Source organism: Hemiscyllium ocellatum, chromosome 42, assembly GCF_020745735.1.
Source record: "Hemiscyllium ocellatum isolate sHemOce1 chromosome 42, sHemOce1.pat.X.cur, whole genome shotgun sequence".
Classification (NCBI taxonomy): Eukaryota; Metazoa; Chordata; class Chondrichthyes; order Orectolobiformes; family Hemiscylliidae; genus Hemiscyllium; species Hemiscyllium ocellatum.
Genome location: NC_083442.1, coordinates 33527767 through 33551052, shown reverse-complemented (window position 1 = coordinate 33551052; position 23286 = coordinate 33527767). Strand labels below are relative to the sequence as shown.

The 23286-nt window shown below is 40.4% G+C and overlaps 1 protein-coding gene across 2 annotated transcripts in view; it reads left to right on the top strand.

Annotated features, from left to right (window-relative positions):
• Positions 1–2242: 2242 nt before the first annotated feature.
• LOC132834659 (furin-like) overlaps positions 2243–23286 on the top strand; it is a 104108-nt gene continuing 83064 nt past the window's right edge. For both annotated transcript variants that reach the window (XM_060853593.1, XM_060853592.1), the window contains exon 1: positions 2243–2931. In XM_060853593.1, coding sequence (XP_060709576.1) covers positions 2761–2931 — 171 coding nt within the window. In that variant the 5' untranslated portion in view covers positions 2243–2760. The remainder of the gene's footprint in view (positions 2932–23286) is intronic.

Sequence of the window (23286 nt, the reverse complement as noted above, 5' to 3'; positions counted from 1 at the left end):
TGCTGGAGTAGCCTTGAAAGGCCAAGTGGTCTACTCCTGTTCCTATTTCTCATATTCTTTAGTGCTGGGTCTTTGGTTTGAAAATCTGTTTCCCCCTGAGGAATCTGTGTATGTTGGGGGAATGACCTGGTACAGTGACAGCAGGAGTGCCTTCCCTAAAACCAATCTCTTTGACTAAGGTTTAGTCATCATTTACACCCGCTTCCTTTCTTAACGAGGCATCACTTGTTCTGTTCGCTCTCCAGTGAAGCATTTTGAAGCATTATAACATGTTGTTTTCTTGAAGCTAGTGTTGAGTGTTATGGATTTATGGACCTTTTTTAGCTAGTTGGTATATTGACAGCAAAGAGGAACTAACAGAAAAAGCAGCAATAATTTATTAATGTAACTGAAATAAAAAGACTTTAAAAAAGAAGCTCAAATTCAGGTGACATATTCAGGGGTGCCACAGGATGTAACTGCTGAACACTGTGAAACCCAGACATGAACAATGCCAAGAAAGCCAGGCAAGCAGATCTTAGCCATTCAATCATCTGCTGCCTTGTCTTTCTGTAGGGTCATGCTCAGGAGCTGTACTATGGATTCTTACACCTCTATATGTCTCTGAAAGATAATGACAAAATGATTCAATTCTGGCAGTCTTTTTTATTCAATTGCGTTGGTTTCAAATATGATTTATTTCAATGGAAAAGTCAATAATTTAATTGATTTTGTGATAAATCTCATTCCTGTCATTTTCTCCTATGCTGTTAAATACAGTAATTCTAATAATCAAGTTGTTAGACCAATGGAATCCCATCTACACACTTCAATGTGTTCACTTCCCGGGACCATTGTTATGCAGGCAAGCTTTGGGATATAACAACTTGCATTTATACTGTATCTCATAAAACATTCAACTCAAGATGCTTCGTTTGTGCTTTATCGAATTAAACACAATCACAAGGAGGTAGTAGAAAAATAACCAACTCCATGGACCCAAAAGGTATGTTTTAATGAGTGTGTTAAAAGAGGAAAGAGAACTTGAGAACTGGAAAGGTTTAGGGAGGAAAGTTCAGTGTTTGGAGCCTAGTCATTTGAAGACACAGTCAGCAATTAAAATTGGAGCTGTTCTCAAGACCAGAATTGGTGGAGCACAGAGATCTTAGAATGTGGTGGACTGAAGGAAGTCATAGGTCAATGGAGGTGATTTGAACATAGGGATGAACATTTAAAATTTAGGTATTTCTAGTCTAGGAAACAATGTCAGTTAGGAGGCATTGGGGTATAGATGAATTGGTGCAAGTCAGGATACAGGGCAGTTGAATTTTCAATGAGGTAGAATTGTTATGCAGGTTAGGTGGTTTGGCCATTCTAGATAGTCGATAGTGTTCAGGGATATGCAAGCTCAGTGGATTAGCAATGGAGAATGCAAGGTTGTGGGGATGTGGTGGGTCTGGGTGAGATGATTGTTCATGGGTTGGTGTGGTCTTGATGGACTGAATGGCCTGCTTCCACACTGTCAGGACCCTACGATTCTATGACATCAAATAACAGTCACAGATTTATGAAACTTTATTTCTGACTGATACATGGCAGAAGGGTTGAAATAATTAGTCCATGATGTGGTGTTCGTGTTGGACTGGGGTGGACAAAGTCAGGAGTCACACATCACCAGATTATAGTCCAACAGGTGTATTTGAAATCACAAGCTCTCAGAGCGCTGCTCCATTGCCAGGTGAAATGCAGATGGAAAGTTGGAGCAGGCTGCAAAGTGCAAATGGCTGCAACCTGAATCCTATCCACTTATTACTTAGCCCTTGGGTCAGGCATGATCTTAGAGCCTGTTATCATGCCAAGCAATGCTAATGTCCTTAGCCCTTGGGTCAGGCATGATCTTAGAGCCAGTTAGCGTTGTAATTGGTGCTATTGTCCTCACAGTTGGTGCCCTGACACGTGTATGTGGGAAGGAAGGTCAAGAAACCAGGAACAGTGTTGACCAGGTTGTTGACGTCATGGCGATGGGAACGGGTGGCTGACGTCTTGGGAGGAACCATGTGATCGGCCGGTACGCATGCGCACGAGGTGGGAGGGCGGGTCCGCCGGGCGGGTGGGCGGGGAAAGAGGCGGCGCCTATCCCACGCCGGCCCGCATTCCCATCGCGCGCGGGGATTGGTTGGCCGAGCGCGTGCCTGCACGCCCTTTCCCCTCCTCCCGCCCGAACGTGTACGCGCACGCGCGCGAGGGGGACGGGACGGAGGGGGGGGGGTTTGTTCGCTCGGAGCTGAGGGCGGGACCAGAGGCTGTCCGTGTGCCCGCTCCCCGGTGCCGTCTCTCACACACACACACAGAGAGCACCCTGTCGCCTCATCATGGACACCCGGCACCGCCGCTGAGGGCCCGCTGTCCGACACTGACCCACCGCTGGCTCATTTAAAAGAAAATATTTTCTCTCAAGACGTCCCTCTCCACCGAGTGACCGGTCCGTCAGGAGCGGGAGGAGGACCGGGCGAAGGAGACGGCCATTCGACTTAACCCCCCCCCTCTCCATCCCGTCACCGGGGGCCGGTCTCCCCTCACCCCCCCCCCCCCTCCCCCCCGGGACTGAGTGAGGGAAGGGGTGTGTGTCTGCAAACCACCCCCGGAGGAGACCGAGCTCCTGGGAGGACCCCCCCACCCCCGAGGAGAAGGCACTGGCCGGAGTGTGAGAGCGACGACCACCCCCCCCCCCCCCACCTCCTCCTCCGCCTGACCCCTGGACTGTGAACCCGGGCCTCGGGGATGGAGTGGGGGCTGAAGGCCGTCCTGTCGTCCTGGACCCTCATCGCGCTGTGCTCGGCTTCCCCGACCCCGCCGAAAGTTTACACCAACAGCTGGGCGGTGCAGATCCCCGGCGGGCAGCAGGAGGCCTCCAGGGTGGCCAGGGAGCACGGCTTCATCAACCTGGGACAGGTGAGCAAACTGCCCCCCCTGTAACCTACACCCTCCCCACCACATTCACAAGAGAGCCTCCTTTTGTTTATAAGTAACGAGCGAATGAGTTAATTCACAGTAACTTTTCCTTCCCGTCCTGTTTTTTTTAAAAAAAGGCACCCCTGGCAACTTTATTTCAAAACTCAGGACGTTTAAATGACTTTTAAAGAAATAACCCTTTGTCATTTGTGATGACGATATTGTGATGATTCACATTTTAATCAGTAGGAAGATGCGTGAGCTGTTCTTCACAGAACGTTGGTCACTTTGTTTTGTTCCGGCGAAACTTTTGGTTTAAGAACAAACTCCGAAATTTCCGGTCGTCCCATTAGAGTTTGTTTTTCTTCCTATTGTTTACCTGTATTTTGAATGTGCTCCTTACAGAATCTGCTGTAAATTTAAAAAGGGATTCGATAAGACATTTCTAAGATCTAAGGGCAAAGGTGATTTGTCTTCAGAGATCCGACAGGAATGATGGGCTAATTGATAAGCTTATAGCCTCAAGGAAACCACTGATTTTGTTTCAAGTAGTCACTTGTCCTGCATTCTGTATTGCAATAACTTTGTATGAATATTTTTAGTCTCACCCAATTTGTTTTTCTGAGAACGTGTTATTCAGTTAACTACTCATGCCTGATTATCAGTTACATCTCTCTCTCTCTCTCTCATCTACAACAACATTGCCAGGGATTCACGACATAGAGAGGCTGTGGACGAGAGACTCTTGCAATCTGAAGGCTTTATCATTGAGTCTTTATGCTCTAATTTCTATTTTGCATAACTGTCTTACAGGTATTTCCTAAGTAGTTCCATTATATAACCAAAACCAGAGTTTGTTCCCACTGTTTGTGTACTCTTGTCCAACATTTTTCATCTCCTAATTCTTATTACTCTTGGGAGAAATGAAAACATCTCTCTCTGCTTAAATACAACACACATTTATTATTTGCTCAATTTTTAATGCTATAGAAACTAAAGCACGGACTGTTCAGTAGAGTTAAACGGGTGGAAAATAGTGGACATTCAGTTTTGTATTCAAAAGCCTACAGTTTGAATAGGTTTTACTTGTTGCTTACTTGGGTCTCTCTCCACAAGCTGATTGGAATGGCGGTATTTGTGTTGTAATAAAGTAAAATAATTTTGCTGTGTGCTGCCACTTGTATTACATGGCAGGAACAAGTGTGGAGAAAACTAGGACTCTTGGAGCTCAATAGAATAATGCTTCCAAGTTAGGACAAGGAGCTTCATATCACTGTACGTGAATTTCAGATCTTTAGATGTCGACCAATTTTCATTATGTTGCAGTCTGATTTACATTTTGTCTTGATGTCTGAGAGTGCGTCACATGTAGTGATAGAAGTTTTAGTAATTCAAGGTTTAATATTTGATGTATGTGATCCAAAGTATGTATTTAGTTAAGGATATCCTTAACTAAAAGTAATGATTTGCACTGTCTCCAAGTGCAAATTTTATTTCCATTAAAAAAAACTCAGACCACAATTTTTCTAAACTAATTGATATATGGAAACTGGGAAGTAGATTTAACCATTATCTCTCAAATTTAATACTACTTGTAAATACCCAGTTTTGAAGTGAGCTAACTGACTGTCCACATATGATACACTAGCCTGGCTTATTTGTGCTGTAGTGTTTTTTTTTGTTTCTGTAAATCATGTTCCTAACTATTGCCAATTGGTTGAAGAGGCTCAGCATAGAATTCCTCTTTTAACGTGCTTATTCACAATCACTCATGAGACATTGATGAGGGGCTGGGCTGGGACTCAGAATTCACAGATGTACAGTGTGATTAAAACAATAAGCAAGTTAGTCTTTTACAATTTGAGCTTCAGATTGAGAGCGAGCTTGTGTCTCTATACTTTGGAAAGCAGTGAATATAACCATTATAATGTCACTAAAGCAAATTGAGAGGTTCAGATGACGAGCTAAACTACATGTATGTTGCTCTTTTAATCATCTCATATGGAGTATGGTGAAGTGTTATTTATGGTGACTTTTAATCTTTCTGTGCTGCTCATTTTTATCTCCATTAGCTAGTGTTGACTGTCTGGAGATCTGCTTGAGTCAGGAAATCTGCAATTAAAGAGGGCACCAAATGCTTGTGGTGGGTGTATGTTTGGGGGGGGGGGGGGGGGTGCGGTGGAAGTGTAATGGGAACTCAAAGTTCTGAAAATGTCTCTAGTGACACTGGATTCTTTGTATCACAGATTGTATTTTGCAACAGGAGCTGAGCATCAAATTACACTGACATTTTTGTTTGATAACCAAACTGCTTGAGTGAAATAGATTTTTGATTTCATTTAGAACTGTTCCTACAGTAATTTTTAAGTGTATGAAACACAAGTTAGTCTTACTTGTAAAATAAACTTACTGCTTTGGGGTTAAAAGAGAGATATTGTTACAGACAAAGTGGTTACTGGTCTAATGTGGTAATTCTGAACTCTGACTTTCAATAGCTTTGTCATGCTGTTGAGTAATTTTCTAGAGCAGCCTCAATGAAATGTTCACCAGTTTAATTTTGCCCAAAGCTACATTTGACCTTTTCATAGAATATGGCAATCACTTAGAATGCCATGACTTTTATTTTGTATTAGGAGCAAGAGGAGACTATTTAGCTCCTTGATTCTATTCTGCATCCAGTGAGATGGCTGCATCCTGGCTCCATACATCGTAAATCACAAAATTTACACCCTGAATTCCGAAAATAAAACTCACTTTGTCGTTATTGAGGTGGTTCATGTACAGATTCAGTGAGCACCTTGTTTTTGGATTTGGGCCAATGGTATCTTAAGCAATCAGAATTGTTATCACAATCAGAACAAGTTAAATGATCTAGAAAATATTGTTAGCGACTATTGGATGAACAGATCAGGTTTATTTACAGTTTAAAGAGTAATGTTAATATTTGACCTTGTTCTGAATAAATCTTAGAAAAGAAGTTGAGGTAATTTTGGCATAACTTGTGTATCCCATTAACTTGATTTGGTCAAGATGCAATTTCTTAGCAAATGGGATGTTTCCAGTATCATCTCAGTACAGCTTTTATGAAGCATTTTGAATTTTTTTGAAAATATTCCTGAAGTAGGGACAAAACCAATTTTGATATTTCTGAATTTACTGAGTGATGAGGGTTTGTACACCACTGCAAAGTGCTGTTGTTGATTTATTAGAAGATTTACATCTGGGCAACTCCATTCTCATTGTGCAATCATCAGGTTTGTGGAAAGTGAACTAGACAGACTTTGGTTGTTTCTAGTAAGCAATTTGTATGCTATAATCTAAAAATGGGCCTGTCCACACCACATCACTGCTCATACTGTTGTAAAATGTCAGCCTAGATCGTTTCCAAATCTCGGGAATGAGGTTTGGATTCATGGTTCTGACTCGAGTAGAAGAGTATTGCTGAGTTAGGAGTGAGCTCTGAAAAACTGGTTGTATAAAGTATATATTGAGAACAGGATGTGTGCAAAATACAGTATTCCTCTTTATCACAGTGACCAAGTTTGCTGCTGTCAGAGGTCATGAGTTGATCAGTTCATGTTTTGATGTGTGTACACCCTGTATGCAAAACAGGTGACTTCTAACCAGAAGAAAATAAGTTCTAGATATTTAAGTACCCTGTTTGAAGTGTCTTGAATTCTTGTAGACCTTCATTTTCTACTTTTGGAGAGGAATTTTAAAAATAAATCAAGACAATGGCATCTCCTGTGGACTGCCTACACTATCACAATGATCAACAGTGATGGCAGGTGTCAACACTCAAAATGACAGTTCCAAATGTCAGATAGCAAATTCACAAGCAGAACTTGCTTCTGAAGGATTGATCTTCACAGCCATAGGCTAAGATAGAGTAGATGAAGATCGTCACTTCTCATAGATGGAAGGATGCTATAAAATTGAAAGTTTTGCCTGTATTTTATTGTACTTTTTTGAAACCTGCAAATAAACCTGTGTGGTTGCTTTCCAAATTCCTAATTAAACAAAGCCTGTGCTCATTTCCTGAAACTTCAGGCGTGTTTCTGAGTAAAGATAATTCACCATTTACCGGGAAAGAGATGTGGTGAGGTCAAGGTGGTTGATTTGCAAATATACATTGTCACGTAATGGTGCAACTTGAGCAGCACTCTTTTGAATGCTTGCTATATTTTGAAGAGTGTGCATCTTTTTGCTGACTTGAAAATAAATTTTGATTTAAAAATTTTAAAGAAAAAAAAGTTGATTGTAAAATGTATTTAGGTTTTTTAAAGTCTTCGTCCATAGACCTGTACTTCTGAGTTTGAATTTGTTGACTTTAAACAGGTCTCCAATTTTAGTAGCTTTGCTTTTATTAGAGCTAAACTTAACATTTGCCTGTGTAATTATACAGCAATAGGTTTTCTTATGTACAGTATCTAATTGTAATTCAATAGTATTGGAACAGGCATTGAGATTTTAAATGCTGAGCTTTGGAAGTGGTGAATATGATTAAGTAAACTTGTAATTGTCTGAAACATGGAAACAAATTTAATGCTGAAATCTGGCCCTTCGTTTATAGTATGCTTTGAGGTGGATAGCAGAAAAAGGGAGTATTTAATGTGATATTTTGTTTTTGTTTGACTTTTGGGAGTGGCTCATGCCTTGGTTAATATTGCCTTATGCAAGTTGCTACTGGGATATTATTACATATTTGTACTAACAGTAACAGGAAAAATCATTGAAAATTGCTTTGATTTCGCATTTGTTCTCGTGACACACCTACAACCACTTATACTTCATCCTATAGCAAAATGCCGTCTCCAGATGTAATCCTGGTTTGATTGGACAAACCCTTTTTGTAATGCTCTGTATTAAGTTATAATATCTATCTACTCTCAAACATCAGTTTAAATTATATTGATTGCTATTCCTGAGCTAAATATTGTCGCAATCTCTCTGGAAGGCAATTATTTTAAGAACATTTAAGATTTGAAACAAATGATACTTTTTTAAAATTCCAATCTCTGCAGTTAATTCTTTCTCAGGAGAAAATGTGTGGAAGTTAGTCTGTTTTTGTAGTCAAAGAATATAATCTTTGGTTTCCTATTACGTATCACAAAGTTGCACTTTGGTTTTTACAGTAACCACGTGTATGTTACAGTAAAATTTCACATTAATGTTAATACAACTGCGGGGTAGTGTTTTGCATTGAGTTGTCACTGCAGAAGTGTCAACTGTGTAAATAACTTCGATTGTCATTCCCAATCACCATTGGGACTGGAATGTCATGGTGCTGTGTCACTTTGCTCATCACCACTTTGCGAGACATTCTGATATTTGCATGTCGTTGTACTATAATGAAATGTTGTCATAAGTTCCTATTATAGCTTGGTTACTAGACATTTGAGGGGAAATGATTAAACCTGAAATTTAGGGAATAGATTTTGAGTTTTATTCCCCCCCTCCTGCCTCCAAAATTGGGGGTTCCTGACTCTGGAGGTTTGTTATTCTATGTTACTGTACTTCTGTAGGTAGTGATGTTTATAATCCATTCAAATGACTGTGTTCATCATAAAACCTAAATACCAACTAGATTTTCGAAGCAGTTGAATGTCAGCCAGGTTTAATTTGCCTGCACCAGTACTTATAGATGAGGCTGTTGCCCCCCACCCTGCAATCCCCCATTACTAATTCAGAGATGCTGAAACAAATTGCAGCACCTCTGCTGTTTCAATAGCTGAACTTTGGGATTCTGTCAGTTTTTGAGGATCTCCTGATTGTCTTTGGCAGCTGAGGAATTAGGAAATCAAGTCTTTGGTATGTAAATTGATTAAGACACCACAACATAGTATATAGGATCCTTGGATAATCAGAGGAATGAATATTGTCAGGAGTGGAGAGTACCCTGCACCATCCATAAGTTAGCAAGATTTTTGTTTATTCACTCAATGGATGTGGGCACCACTTATTTGGCATTTATTGCCAAAGAGGTAAAGGAGCTATTGAGAAGGATTTTGATAAATGTTGCATTTCACAGGTGATAGGGCAGTGCTTAATTTTCTTAGAGCAATGCAATATTAATAGATCATTGAGTGGCACAGTGTTAGAATGCCTATGATGTGCAAGTTTTTTTTTGTCACTTTCTGTACTACTTTTTCCAGAATAAATACTGGCACTAGTAAATAACATTTGACTCCATGAGGTTTAAATATTTAATATCTTTTGACTTTGTAGTTTTATGACTTTCCTCCTAAGTTGGCTTAAGCAGTAGGGATATTGGATGGAAGAAGTGAGTAGGAAAAGTCAATGTGGGTTTATTCAGTTAAAATTCCAATTTGTGCAATAAAAAAATTGTGCACGGTTTTATTTATTGTCACCACAGCCTCTCCCCTTACTGTGACATTCGTGCATACATTCATGAGCAGAAATTGTTGCATGACCATTGGGAATGGATATTGCATTTTGAGAGGTACATTCAGGTGAAATAGTGTTTAATGGAAATAGTTAGAAATGATGAATGAGGATCATGCAAAGAGCTTATTGGCACAACATTAAAATGTATTTACTAATTTCTTTTTCGTGGAGCATTTTGGTACCAATGTGCAAGGTAAGCTACAAAACACTAGAATCTGTCTGTTTTGGCTGGGGTAATGGCAGCACTATCAGGAAGTACTGCAGAAAATGTTTCCCATAGGAAGTTTATTGGATGAAATAACTATTGAAGGGAAAACCAGGATGATTTTTGCAAGAATCTTTAAAGTGTTCAACTATCGGGTTACATGGGATAAGTAACAGGAGAGTAGTACATTTTAATTTGTCCAATGGAGGCTCATTGAAATGGAGATTAATGAGGTTTCGTTTCCAAACGAATTGTGATTGTAATGTAACTATTGATTTGAATTACCTATTCATTTTGTTCGAGCAGTATAAATTCCAGCTCATCTGAATATTGACAATCATTTGACTGCTCAGCCCTCTGTACTGAGAACATTGAGGGCGTTCTTCCCCATTCTACTTTTGAAAAGATTTGGAGAGCCAAGAAGATTTGTACACTGTAATTGTTGAAAAATCCACATGGTTTACAACCATGTCAGGTTTGTTTCTGCATAATCTGTCAGGTTAGAAATCTAATCTTTGCAAGCAGCAGTGCATGAAATCAGCCAAATATAGATTGTGGCCTTGAGTGTACCTTGCATTCTATTAAGATCTGTATTTGAATTTGGAAGACAGCTGTTCTGACATGCATACTGAAACAACATAATTAAACCTTGTACTGCAACTGAGATGATAGCCATTTTCTACAGAGTTAATAAAAATGTAAAATTGCTAGGAAATCCATTTTGTATATCATTAATTGAACGTGTTATTTTTAAAATGATCATACAAAGTAATTTCTAATATCAAAATAATATCAAAGGCAATTTTAAAAACATGTCTCTGTATTAAAGGTTGTCTTGAAGATTATTCAAGATAACTGCATTGTCTTTTGTATTCGGGAATAGTACAGACAGTTTGTTTTGTTTCATTCATCTTCTGTCACTTCAATTCAAGTGATAGGTAATCATTGTAGTAGACTCAGGGTGATGCATCAAACCACTATTTGTGCTGCTGTTGAGTTAGCTTATTCCAACTAAGTGTTTTTCTAAAGTTTGCTAGTGTATTCCTTTTTTTGAATAGATTTCACCTGCGTGATAAATGTTAGATTTAGATTAGATTCCCTACAGTGTGGAAACAGTGCCAACCCTAGCCTGTTGCATTAAATATCAAATGTTTTGGGGAAACCATTGGCATTACTAAGCATGATTTAGCAGGTTCTTAGGTGTTTGCAATGCAAATGTAGGGGAAAACTGCATCAAATGAACAGGACCATAATCTTCAAATTGCTAATGTTACAGCATTTTAAAATCTTTTTTTCCTTTGTTTGGAGTGTTACTGCAGTTTGTTAGTAATTGAGCTAGTCACATGTTTGAATTAGATTTTTAGTTCATGTAATTGATGTAAAATATGAGCATTAAGTCCAAGTGTATTTGGCAGTTAAATAATTGCATCTTTTAGGGATAGTTTATATCTGGGATTAGATTGAAATTTTCTAATTTCAGGATACAGCAGATCAGAAACAATTGTTCCTTGGGTATTGGACCCAGCAAGTGTCTGTTGTTTGTTCCACATAAGCCTAGTCTCACCCTGCATCATCTCACCCTATCTGTATATCTTTGCATTCCTTTCTCCTTGATGTGCTTATCTGGCTTCCTGTTAAATACTTGTAAACTAATCCGCTTAATTAATCTACGAGGTAGTAAATTCAACATAACAGTGTTGGTGCAGATGTTTCTTACTGGATTCCTCATTGTATTTATTAGTTATTAGTGACTATCTTGTATGTATGGCCTGTTTTCTGATGCTTTGAGTTACTGTAAATGTTTTCTAATCGTTTGATACAAATCATCTTGGTTTATTAATGTTGTTAATTTAGATTGGCATGCTTGAAACTGTATCTCAACAGGATGCTGTGCTTTCAGGAAGGGTGGGAGGGATCTGGAAAGGATGTTGAAAATTAGGGTGACATATCTTTTATTCAAGAGTGTAATCACATTGTGGACCTTGCTCCCATGTTGACTGTTTGTTTGTGACTGGCTTTGATATAGTTGAGGGGAAAGAAATTGAAGGAAAAGCAATAGAAAGAGGTGCAGAGAGGAGTTTAATGAAGTCAGGTGAGAAGAGGCTTGTGTGGAACATAAATGCTGGCATTTCCCACTTGGGTATGAATAGCTTCTTACTGTGCAGTTGATTCTATATGCTAGAAAATTATTTTCTTGGATTGGTGAGATTTTTGACTTGTGAATTTCTTAACTAATTTTTTTAATTTTTGTGCATTGATGTATGAATTAGCCATAGTCATAGAGATGTACAGCATGTAAATAGACCCTTTGGTCCAACCTGTCCATGCCGACCAGATATCCAAACCCAATCTTGTCCCACCTGCCAGCACCTGGCCCATATCCCTCCAAACCCTTCTATTCATATACCCATCCAAATGTCTCTTAAATGTTGCAATTATACCAGCCTCCACCACATCCTCTGGCAGCTCATTCCATACACGTACCACCCTCTACGTGAAAAAGTTGCCCCTTAGGTCTCTCTTATATCTTTCCCCTCTCACCCTAAACCTGTGCCCTCTAGTTCAGGACTCCCTGACCCCAGGGAAAAGACTTTGTCTATTTATCCTATCCATGCCCCTCATAATTTTGTAAACCTCTATAAGGCCACCCCTCAGCTCTGACGCTCCAGGGAAAACAGCCCAGCCTGTTCAGCCTCTCCCTGTAGCTCAAATCCTCCAACCCTGGCAACATCCTTAAATCTTTTCTGAGCCCTTTCAAGTTTCACAACATCCTTCTGATAGGAAGGAGACCAGAATTGCACCCAATATTCCTACAGTGGCCTAACCAATGTCCTGTACAGCCGCAACATGACATCCCAACTCCTGTACTCAATACTCTGACCAATAAAGGAAAGCATACCAAATACCGCCTCCACTATCCTATCTACCTGAGACTCCACTTTCAAGGAGCTATGAACCTGCACTCCAAGGTCTCTTTGTTCAACAACATTCCCTAGGACCTTACCATTAAGTGTATAAATTCTGCTAAGATTTGCTTTCCCAAAATGCAACACCTCGCAATTATCTGAATTAAATTCCATCTGCCACTTCTCAGCACATTGGCCCATCTGGTCCAGATCCTGTTGTAACCTGAGGTAACCTCCTTCACTGTCCACTACACCTCCAATTTTGACGTCATCTGCAAATTTACTAACCGTACCTCTTACGCTCGCATCCAAATCATTTATGTAAATGACAAAAAGTAGAGGACCCAGCACCGATCCTTATGGCACTCTACTGGTCACGGGCCTCCAATCTGAAAAACAACCCTCCACCACCACCTTCTGTCTTCTACCTTTGAGCCAGTTCTGTATCCAAATGGCTAGTTCTCTCTGTATTCCATGAGATCTAACCTTGTTAATCAGTCTCCCGTGGGGAACCTCGTCGAACATCTACTGCTCTGCCCTCATCAATCTTTGTTACTTCTTCAAAAAACTCAATCAAGTTTGTGAGACATGATTTCCCATGCAAAAAAGCAATGTTGACTTTCCCGAATCAGACCTTGTCTTTCCAAATACATGTACATCCTATCCCTCGTCATTCCCTCCAACAACTTGCCCACCACTGAGGTCAGGCTCGCCGGTCTATAGTTCTCTGGTTTGTCCTTACCACCTTTCTTAAACAGTGGCACCGCGTTTGCCAATCTCCAGTCTTCTGGCACCTCACCTATGACTATCGATGATCCAAATATCTCAGCAAGAGGCCCAACAATCACTTTTCTAGCTTCTCTGAGTTCTCTGGTACACCTGATCGGATCCTGGGGATTTATCCACCTTTAACCGTTTGAAGACACCCAGCACTTCCTGCTCTGTAATATGGGCATTTTGCAAGATGTCACCATCTATTTCCCTACATTCTATATCTTCCATATCCTTTTCCACAGTAAATACTGATGCAAAATATTCATTTAGTATCTCCCCCATTTTCTGTGGCTCCACACAAAGGCCACCTTGCTGATCTTTGAGGGGCCCTAACCTTTTGTCCTTAATATATTTGTAAAAACTCTTTGGATTCTCTTTAATTCTATTTGCCAAAGCTATCTCATGTCCCGTTTTGTCCTCCTGATTTCCCTCTTAAGTATACTCCTACTTTCTTTATACTCTTCTAAGGATTCACTCGATCTATCCTGTCTATATCTGACATAAACTTCCTTCTCTTTCTTCACCAAACCCTCAATTTCTTTAGTCATCCAGCATTCTCTTTCACTCTGACAGGAATATGCTTTCTCTGGATTCTTATCTAATTTCTGAAGGCTTCACATTTTCCAGCCGTCCCTTTACCTGCGGACATCTGCCTCCAGTCAGCTTTTGAAAGTTCTTGCCTAAATACTGTCAAAATTAGCCTTTTTCCGATTTAGAACTTCAATTTTTAGATCTGGTCTATACTTTTCCATCACTATTTTAAAACGAATAGAATTATGGTCACTGGCCCCAAAGTGCTCCCCCACTGACACCTCAATCACCTACCCTGCCTTATTTCCCAAGAGTAGGTCAAGTTTTGCACCTTCTCTAGTAGGTCCATCCACATACTGAATCAGAAAATTGTCTTGTATGCACTTAACAAATTCCTCTCCATCTAAACCTTTAACACTATGGCAGTCCCAGTCTATGTTTGGAAAGTTAAAATCCCTGAACCATAACTACCCGATTGTTCTCACAGCTGAGATCTCCTTGCAAGTTTATTTCTCAGTTTCTCTCTGACTATTGGGGGTTCTATAATGCAATCCTAATAAGATGATCATCCCTTTCTTATTTCTCAGTTCCACCCAAACAACTTCCCTGGATGTATTTCTGGGAATATCCTCCCTCAGCACAGCTGTAATGCTATCCCTTATCAAAAATGCCACTCCTCCTCCTCTCTTGCCTCCCTTTCTATCCTTGCTGTAGCATTCGTACCCTGGAACATTAAGCTGCCAGTCCTGTCCATCCCTGAGCCATGTTTCTGTAATTGCTGTGATATCCCAGTCCCATGTTCCTAACCATGCCCTGGGTTCATCTGCCTTCCCTGTTAGGCCCCTTGCATTGAAATAAATGCAGTTTAATTTATTAGTCCTACCTTGTCCCTGCCTACCCTGACTTTGTTTGTTTGTGTCACTTCTGTTCTCAGCAGTACCTGTCTCAGATGGGTCTCTTTCCTCACTATCTCCCTGGGTTCCCCCCCCGCCCCGGCTTACTAGTTTAAATCCTCCCAAGCAGTTCTGGCAAATTTCCCTGCCAGTATATTAGTTCCCTTCCAATTTAGGTGCAATCTGTCCTTCTTGTAGAGGTCACTTCTACCCCAAAAGAGATTCCAGTGATCCAAAAATGTGAATCCTTCTCCCATACACCAGCAACTCAGCCATGCATTCATCTGCTCTATCCTCCTATTCCTGCCCTCACTAGCTCGTAGAACTGGGAGTAATCCAGACATTACTACCCTTGAGGACCTCCTTTTTACATTTTATTGTTTGTATCAAACCAAGGATTAAACCTGCAAGTCTGTTCATACAGAGGTGAAGAAAAAGTCCAGTGGCCTTACTTTTGAAGAAGGTCAGGAGCTTTTTCTTGAATTGCACTTTTATCTCTATCCAAAACAAATCATATTATTTACCCCTCTACTTTGGGGGACCTTGCTGTGTAAAATTAGATGTCACATTAGCTTTTATCGTAATTAATCAACTAACTTTGGGCCAATGAGCCGTGCATAAAAAAGTTAGATTTTAGAAATAAATTTCTAATTTTTTTAATATTTGAAAATTTCCCTTTGTTAATCGTTAGGCTGATGTAGCAGCATATTTTTAATTCTGGCATTTTTGAAAGTTGGGGGAAGGGAGCAGAAAATAATTTGAGCTGGAGTAGCGCAAAGCACAAGATGAACTGTATATAGGATTGTGTATTTGAAGTTTAATACCATCAAATTTTAAAGCAGAGCTGACAACTGTTGCAATAACACCGGCAATTCTGTTGCTGTTCTTGGCTTGTTCCCTACTACTGCTGTTACATACACAAAAGAAGTTGAATGTACGCACTTTATTACAGTAATGTTTGGGCTTGATGTAAATTTTAACTTAATAATAATATTATTATTATTATTATTATTGACATTGAAGTGTAGGCCGAGCATGTACTATAGGAACTACTAAGACACTAAGTAGATAAATCCATGTAGGTTAATTGTAGAGCTTCAAACTCTGCCTCTTGTTTAGCTAAAGCTTAGTGGTCATTTCCATATGGTAGAAAAAAAAGGAAGGTCATATCGTTCTGGTTCACAATTTTATTTTATATCTGTTCCTCTCTCTCTCGGATTCTTTCCTCACCATCCCACTTACCCTTCAAAAAGCAATTTGTTTTTTTGCTGCAACAAGATTAATGTAATGAATAATGTACAATGACTGTACTCCTAAAAGCATAATCTAGCTGTCACAGATGAATGCATTTGGAGATGAGTTTTACTGATCTCTTTTATTTAAGAACTTAGTTTATTTTCTGTTTGAATTGGTAGTGCAGTTGTCACACACTGGCTGTGATGGCTCACAGCAGGCAGAGCTCCTCACTTTGTATCTTGAACGGAATGAGAGGTGAGGGAAATGATTAATCTGATCACATTTTAGAAGAAAAGTGGTGCATCAGCACTTAAAGTACTTTGGAGAATGAGGCTCAGTGGGTGACGTGCAAGTATAACTCATAGATTTGAAGTAGGAAGTGCATTTTCCTACAATGCTTCACATGGGAGATTCTGTAGCAAAAGGTCAGGGGAGTGGAATTAGATGAATTGCTCTTGCAGAGTGTTGGCACGGAAATGATTACAAACTTGTGCTCTGACTGTTCATGATTCACCAATTTGCCCATCTCTTTAAATACTTATGCTCACCAAACTGGAAAATAGTTTTCTAAGCATCTGGTGTTCGCACCCATTGCTTGTCTCCAGGTTGTGTACTTCAGCCAAAGCCCAGTTCTTTACCAGTAGTGTGCCTGTTTTAGCTCCACCCTCCATTACTGCAACTTGTGACATTTATTTCCAATTTCCATACCAGCCAGACTGTTGTATTTTGTTGAAACAATTGTTGCCAAGTTGGAGTAGCTTTGCACTGTACACCCAATTTATTCCATTCTATACCGAGACTGCCGTAACACCACCTAGTTTCACTTTTTAAATTCACTTATGGGATTTGGGCATTGGTGGCTGGGCCAGCATTTATTTGTAGTTGCCCTTAAAGTGATAGTGACTGCTGTCTTGAACCACTATAGTCCATGTGCTGTAGGTCGACTCTCAAAACCTTAGTGAAGGAATTTCTGGATTTTAGTCCAGAAACAGAAGTACATTTCTAAGTCAGGATGGTGTGTGTGGCTTGGAGGCAAACTTGCAGGTGGTGGTGGTGTTCCCATATATCTACTGGCCGCCTCCTTCAAGATGGAGGTGTCATGGTTTAGAAAGTGCTGTCTTAAGCCAAGACTATTTTCTGCAGTGCATTTTGTAGATGGTATGCTCTGCTGTTACTGAGTGTCAGTGCTGGAAGGAGTGGATGCCTGTGGGTGTGGTGCCATTCAAGAGGGCTGCTTTGTCTTGGATGGCATGAAGCTTTGAGAGTGTTAGAGCAGCACTCATCCAGGTAAGTGGGGAGTATTCCACTGCATTCCTGACCTCTGCATTGTAGACGCTGAACTAGCTTTTGGAGTCAGGCAGTATTCCTAGCCTCTGACCTGTTCTTGTCGACACTGACTAGAAACTGAACTCGCCATATAAATACAAAGGTATTGATGTTGATAGTGGGGGGTTCAGTGTTGGTACCATCATCAAATGTCAAGTAATAGTAATGAGATAGTCATTGCCTGACACTTGTATGTTGTGAATGTTATTGTGACTAGATATTGCCCAGATCTTATTGCATTTAAATATAGTTCAATATCTGAGCAGTCACGAATGATGCTGAACTTTGCCCAGTCATTTGTGAATATCCCCAGTCTAACCTCATGATAGAAGGAAGGTCACTGAAGCAACTGGAGATGGCTGGACCTAGGACATTGCCCTGAGGAACTCCTTCAGAGATGTCATGGAGCTGAGATGACTGACTTGCAACATTTTCCTATGCTCCAGGTATGACTCCAGCCAGTGGAGAATTTGCCCTCTGATTCCCATTGATTCTGGTTTTGCTAGGCCTCCTTGATGTCAAACTCGGTCACTGTCTCCTCACCTGTGGAATTTGGCACTTTTGTGCCAAAACCTGCAATGAGGTCAGGAGCGAGTGGCCCTGGCCAAACCTAAACTAGTGTCACCAAGCAGAGTTATTGATGAGCAGGTGCTGCTTGATAGCACTATTGAGGACCCTTTTTATCACTTTACTGATGGTTGAGAGTAGACCAATAGGACGGTGATTGGCCAGATTGGATTTATCCTTTGTCCAGATATGCCCTGTACACAAATTTCTACATGCGGATGCCAGTGTTGTAACTGTACAGGAGTGACAAATTCTGGAGCATGTCTCATTTCCAATGCCAGAATATTGTCAGCGCCCATAGCTTTTGCAGTATCCAGTGCCTCAGAATTTTCTTGATATCACGTGGATTGAATTGAACTAGCTGAAGACTGTCAGTTGTGATACCAGGGACTACTGGAGGAGGCTGAGATGGATCATCCACTTGGCGTATCTGGCTGAGGATTGCTGTGAATGCTTCAGCCTTATCCTTTGTACGAATGTTTTTGGTTCTACCATAATTGAGGAGAGACACATTTGTGCAACCTTCTCCTGCAGTGATTTATTTATTTGTCCAGCACTATTTACGACTGGGTGTAATATGACTGTAACGCTTAGATCCCACAGAAAACAACTGGTCTGGATGGGATTCCCAACCATGTGCTCAGATCCTGTGCAGACCAGCTAGTGGGAGTATTTTCAGATATTTTTAACCTCTCATTCTGATGTGAGATTCCCACCTGCTTCAAGAAGGTGTCATCCTAGTGCCAAAGAAAAATCAGATTGTGTTCCTTAATGAGTACAGCCTGGTGGCTCGGACATCTGTCATTGTGAAGTGCTTTGAGAGGTTAGTAATGGTACACATCAGCTCTAGCCTCCAGATTGGCTGCTGTACTGCAGTTTGCTGACTGTTGCAACAGGTCTATGGCAGACCTATCTTCCAGGCTTGTACTCCTCCCTGGAACATGTGGATAATATGGACACCTATGTCAGCTGCTATTTATTGACTTTAGCTCCATCTTCAACACCACAATTCCAACCAAACTCTTGATGCCAAGGAGTTTGCTTTTGTATTTATTGGATCCTTGATTTCCTGTCACATAGACCACAATCGGTAAGAATAGGTGACAGCTCCTCCACAGTAATCCTCAACACTGGTGACCTGCAAGGTTGCATACTTGACCCCCTTAGTACATTGCTTAAACTCTCTTGACCGTGCGGCCAACTCGGCTCTGACTCCATTTCACAAGTTTGCTGATAACATCACTGTAGTGGGCCAGATATCAAACACCAATGCAACTGAGTAGGAGAGTGAATGTGTTTAGTGGCATGGTGCATAGACAACAATCTCTCCCTGAATGTTAGCAAAGCTAAAGATCTGATCATCGACTTCAGGAAGCGAGGTGGAGGACACGACCCTGCTGTATCAATGGTGCTGAGGTGGAGGTGGTTGAGAGCACGGAGTTCCTTGGGGTAAGTATCACACAATCTGTCCTGGTCCATCCACATCAGCGCTGGCGTCAAGAAAGCACAGCAATACCTCTAATTGTAGTGGTTCTGTTCGCCGAGCTGGAAGTTTTTGTTGCAAACGTTTCGTCCCCTGGCTAGGAGACATCATCAGTGCTCTGGAGCCTCCTGCGAAGCACTTCTTTGATGTTTCTTCCGGTATTTATAGTGGTCGGTCCTTGCCGCTTCCGGGTGTCAGTTTCAGCTGTCCGCTGTAGTGGTTGGTATATTGGGTCCAGGTCGATGTGTTTGTTGATGGAGTTCAACAAACTCAGCTTGGTATGGCAGTGTCTCTGTCCAAGACTGCAAGAATTCGAGTTGTGAAATCAGCGCAATTTATCATGCAAACTAGCCTTCCTTCCATTGAGTCCATCTGCATGTCCCACTGCCTCTGGAAAGCAGCCAATATAATCAAAGACCCCTCCCATCTCGGTTATACACACTTTTACTCCCTCTTCCATTGGGCAGAAGATACAAAAGTTTGAAAACCTGGACCAAAATTTTAGAAGTGCTTCTTCCACGCTGTTGTCAGACTTATAAGTGGGCATATCACATGTTAGTGTTGACCTTTCCCCTCCTCTTTCTGTTTAACTGTACCACTATGTATTTTACATTCTTCTGTTCTATTACCCTGATGTACTTAGGTAGTACTGCTGTCTCACAGCACCAGGGACCCAGGTTCGATTCCAGCCTCAGGTGACTGTCCATTTGGAGTTTGCACGTTCTCCCCATGTCTGCATGGGTTTCATCCCACAGTCCAAAGATGTGCAGGTTAGGGGAATTGGTCACGCTAAATTGTCCATAGTGTTCAGGGATGTGTGGGTTAGGTGTGTTAGTAAGGGCAAATGTAGAGTAATCGTGTAGGGGAATGGGTCTGGGTCGTTTAGTCTTTGGAACGTCGGTGTGGACTTGTTGGGCTAAATGGCCTGTTTCCACACAGTAGTGATTCTATGATTATGTAAGGTATAATTTGTCTGGATATCACATAAACAGTACCTTTTACTTTATATTGGTACATGTGATCATAAAGCAAATCTGATCATTGGTTGTGGGATTTCTTTGCTGCTTTTAACATTTTTTTAGTGGCATTTAGGTGTCATTGTCTGACCAGCACTTAATGCCCATTGCTAGTTGCCTTTTAAGATGGTAAGCTGCTGCCTTGAACCACAGCGGTCAACCTGCTGTGAGTTGACCAACGATGCCATTAAGGAGGGAATTCCAGGTTGGTGTTTCCACTTGCTGCTGATGCTGTTTGGTAGTTTAGCAGGTTGCTGTGTCCTTCTTAGGTATGACTTCTATTGCTCCTGGCATGCTGTCTTACACTCCATTAAACTAAAGTTGATCTCTGGCTTGATAATTGAGTGGGAGATATGTCGAGTCATGAGGTTGCAGTGGGTGCTGGAGTACAGTTCTCCTGCTGTTGATGACTCACAGCACCTCATGATGTCTAGTCTTAAGTTTGGTTCTTGCAACTAACTGACAAATGAGATCTCTATCTCTCTGTATGGTCATGTTATTTTGAGAGCATCAGAAAATTAATCTTTCCCTTTTCTGGTACTTGTAGAAGAAGGATGCTATCTTACCATGATTAACATGAGTATTAAGTAATCAAAAGTCTGTGGATTGTATGCCATTTAATGTGAAGGTATTGTTTCTATAAAGTATTTCTGAACTGTAAGATATTGCTGAAAATGTGTCCTGGTGTGAAATATAGCAGTCTTCCTGAATTGAGACACTGCTAAATTTTCAACTACGAAATAGGTGTGTTTGTACTGTACAAGTAAGGTTTCATAATAAAATCAGAATTGCTTTTTTCCTTGAGGGAAATTCAAGTGAACACTTCCTTACAATCCAGTTCAAAAGTACAAACATATTTTAAATGGGTATTTGGTTTTGTATTGTATATTGATTAAAATTGACCTCAAATATAAATCTTGCACCTCACCTTCTACAGTAAAGGGAGATTCTTTGGACATCAGTTCATTTACTTGGCTGGGCTAAGGGTCAGAAGTTACAAGCTTGCTAATGAATGAAGAAAACTGTATCACACTGTTAAATATCTTGTCAACATGCAACTATCTTCTAAAGCTAGATTGAAAATATTACTCAACATAAATTATGTTAAAGAAGGTCATATTTTCTGAGGGTCAAAAATACATGTTTAGCCAATGGAATTAAGCACAAGTATGAAACCTCAGTTGGTAATGGCAGAAAGACAGACTGCAGCAGTAGTTTGAGTTCATCATGTTGAAATTCATAAATGTTGGAGACTGAGGTGCTGTATACTAGCCATTTCAGTGCCATAAAACTGATTGAATTGAAGTCAATTAGCTGAACTGATAAATGTTAAATCAGCCATTTATTTTAGAACATTTGACTTTTAATACTGTTCATCAGAATGAATTAGAATCCATTCCTCTGCCTCCACAACTGCAGCACATTCGTTACTCCAGTTTAATTTTATAGACGTTTCTCTGACAACTGACATTTTCTTTGTGGGGGCCTATATGGTTTTAAACACCAAAAAGACTTGCTTAACTTGATAAAAACTCAGATGATGTTTGATCAGTGTAACATTTGCTCTTTTGAATGTGTTATTTATTTGTTTTTATATGTCCAAGGTGAGATGAATTTTGCTGACTTGGCTTCTCTTTTCAGATCTTTAGTGCAGTTTAATAGCCCAGTCCATAGATCTTATCATGGTTATGGAGTCATACAGCATGGAAACACCCTTTGGTCCAATCAGTCCATGCTGACCCTGTTCCCAAACTGAACTAGTTCCATCTGCCTGCGTTTGACACATCATTCTAAAACCTTTCCTATTCGTGAACTTATGCAAATGTGTTTTTAAACATTAAACATTCTTCATCCACCCCTTTCTCTGGCAGTTCATTCCACACGCTAATCACTCTACATGAAAAAATTGCTCTTAAGGACTCTTTTTAAATCTTTTCTGTCTCACCTTAAATGTGCCCCCTCGTCTTGAGCTCCCCCACCCTAGGGAAAAGATGCTTGTAATTCACCTTGTTTATGCACCTCATGATTTTATAAACCTCATTAAGGCTACCCCTCAGCCTCCTACACAGTGAAAAAAGTCCCAGTCCAATCTATTTTTAAATCTTAAACCCTTCATTCCCAGCAACATCATGATAAATATTTTCCAAATGCTTTCTGATTTAATAATGTGTGAATGTTTACTTGTGTGTTATTTAAACTTGGCGATTTCTCAGATCACAATTCCAATTAGTGTGCAATTTTAACCTCTACTTGATTAGAATTAGATTCTAGCATTTGAGCCTGTAATCCAGAGAAGTGCTTTAATTAGATGAGATTAGATTACTTACAGGGTGGAAACAGGCCCTTCGGCTCAACAAGTCCACACCAACCCGCCAAAGCGCAACCCACCCATACCCCTACATTTACTCCACACAGTCAGTTGCCTGAGTCGGGAATTGAACCCGGGTCTCTGGCACTGTGAAGCAGCAGTGCTAACCACTGTGTCACCATGCCACCCACTGTGCTTTCAGAACATTTTTTTCAACCAGGTTGCACATCCTTTTTACAATTATCATTTTAATTTTAGGATGTCTTCTAACAATTGTGGAATCCAGTCTATTCCATTAACCCAGAGATCTCTAATCATGGGCTTTTTGTTACGGATGCAAAATTCTTCAGATGCTGTAATCTAAAATAAAAAACAGAAAATACAATAAACAAGTCATGTAGCATTTGTGGTGAGAAAGTTAAAATGATGGCCCTTCATTTGAACATTTGTGATTTTCTTTGTAAGGTACTCGACAGGATCAGAATAGGCAAAGAAGAGAGTAAGCTTTCAACAGGTTCTTGCGTTTGGCATGATTTGTGTCCAAGAAATCTTCCACTTTTTTTCACATTACAAGTTACTTAAACTTGAAATTTATGTTTTGTGTCACTTATAGTTTAGTTGTATACCACTATTTCAATGATGCATGCATGAGCAGTTATCAATTAAAATGTTGACCCTTGCTTCATTGAAGTTTGTTTTCGA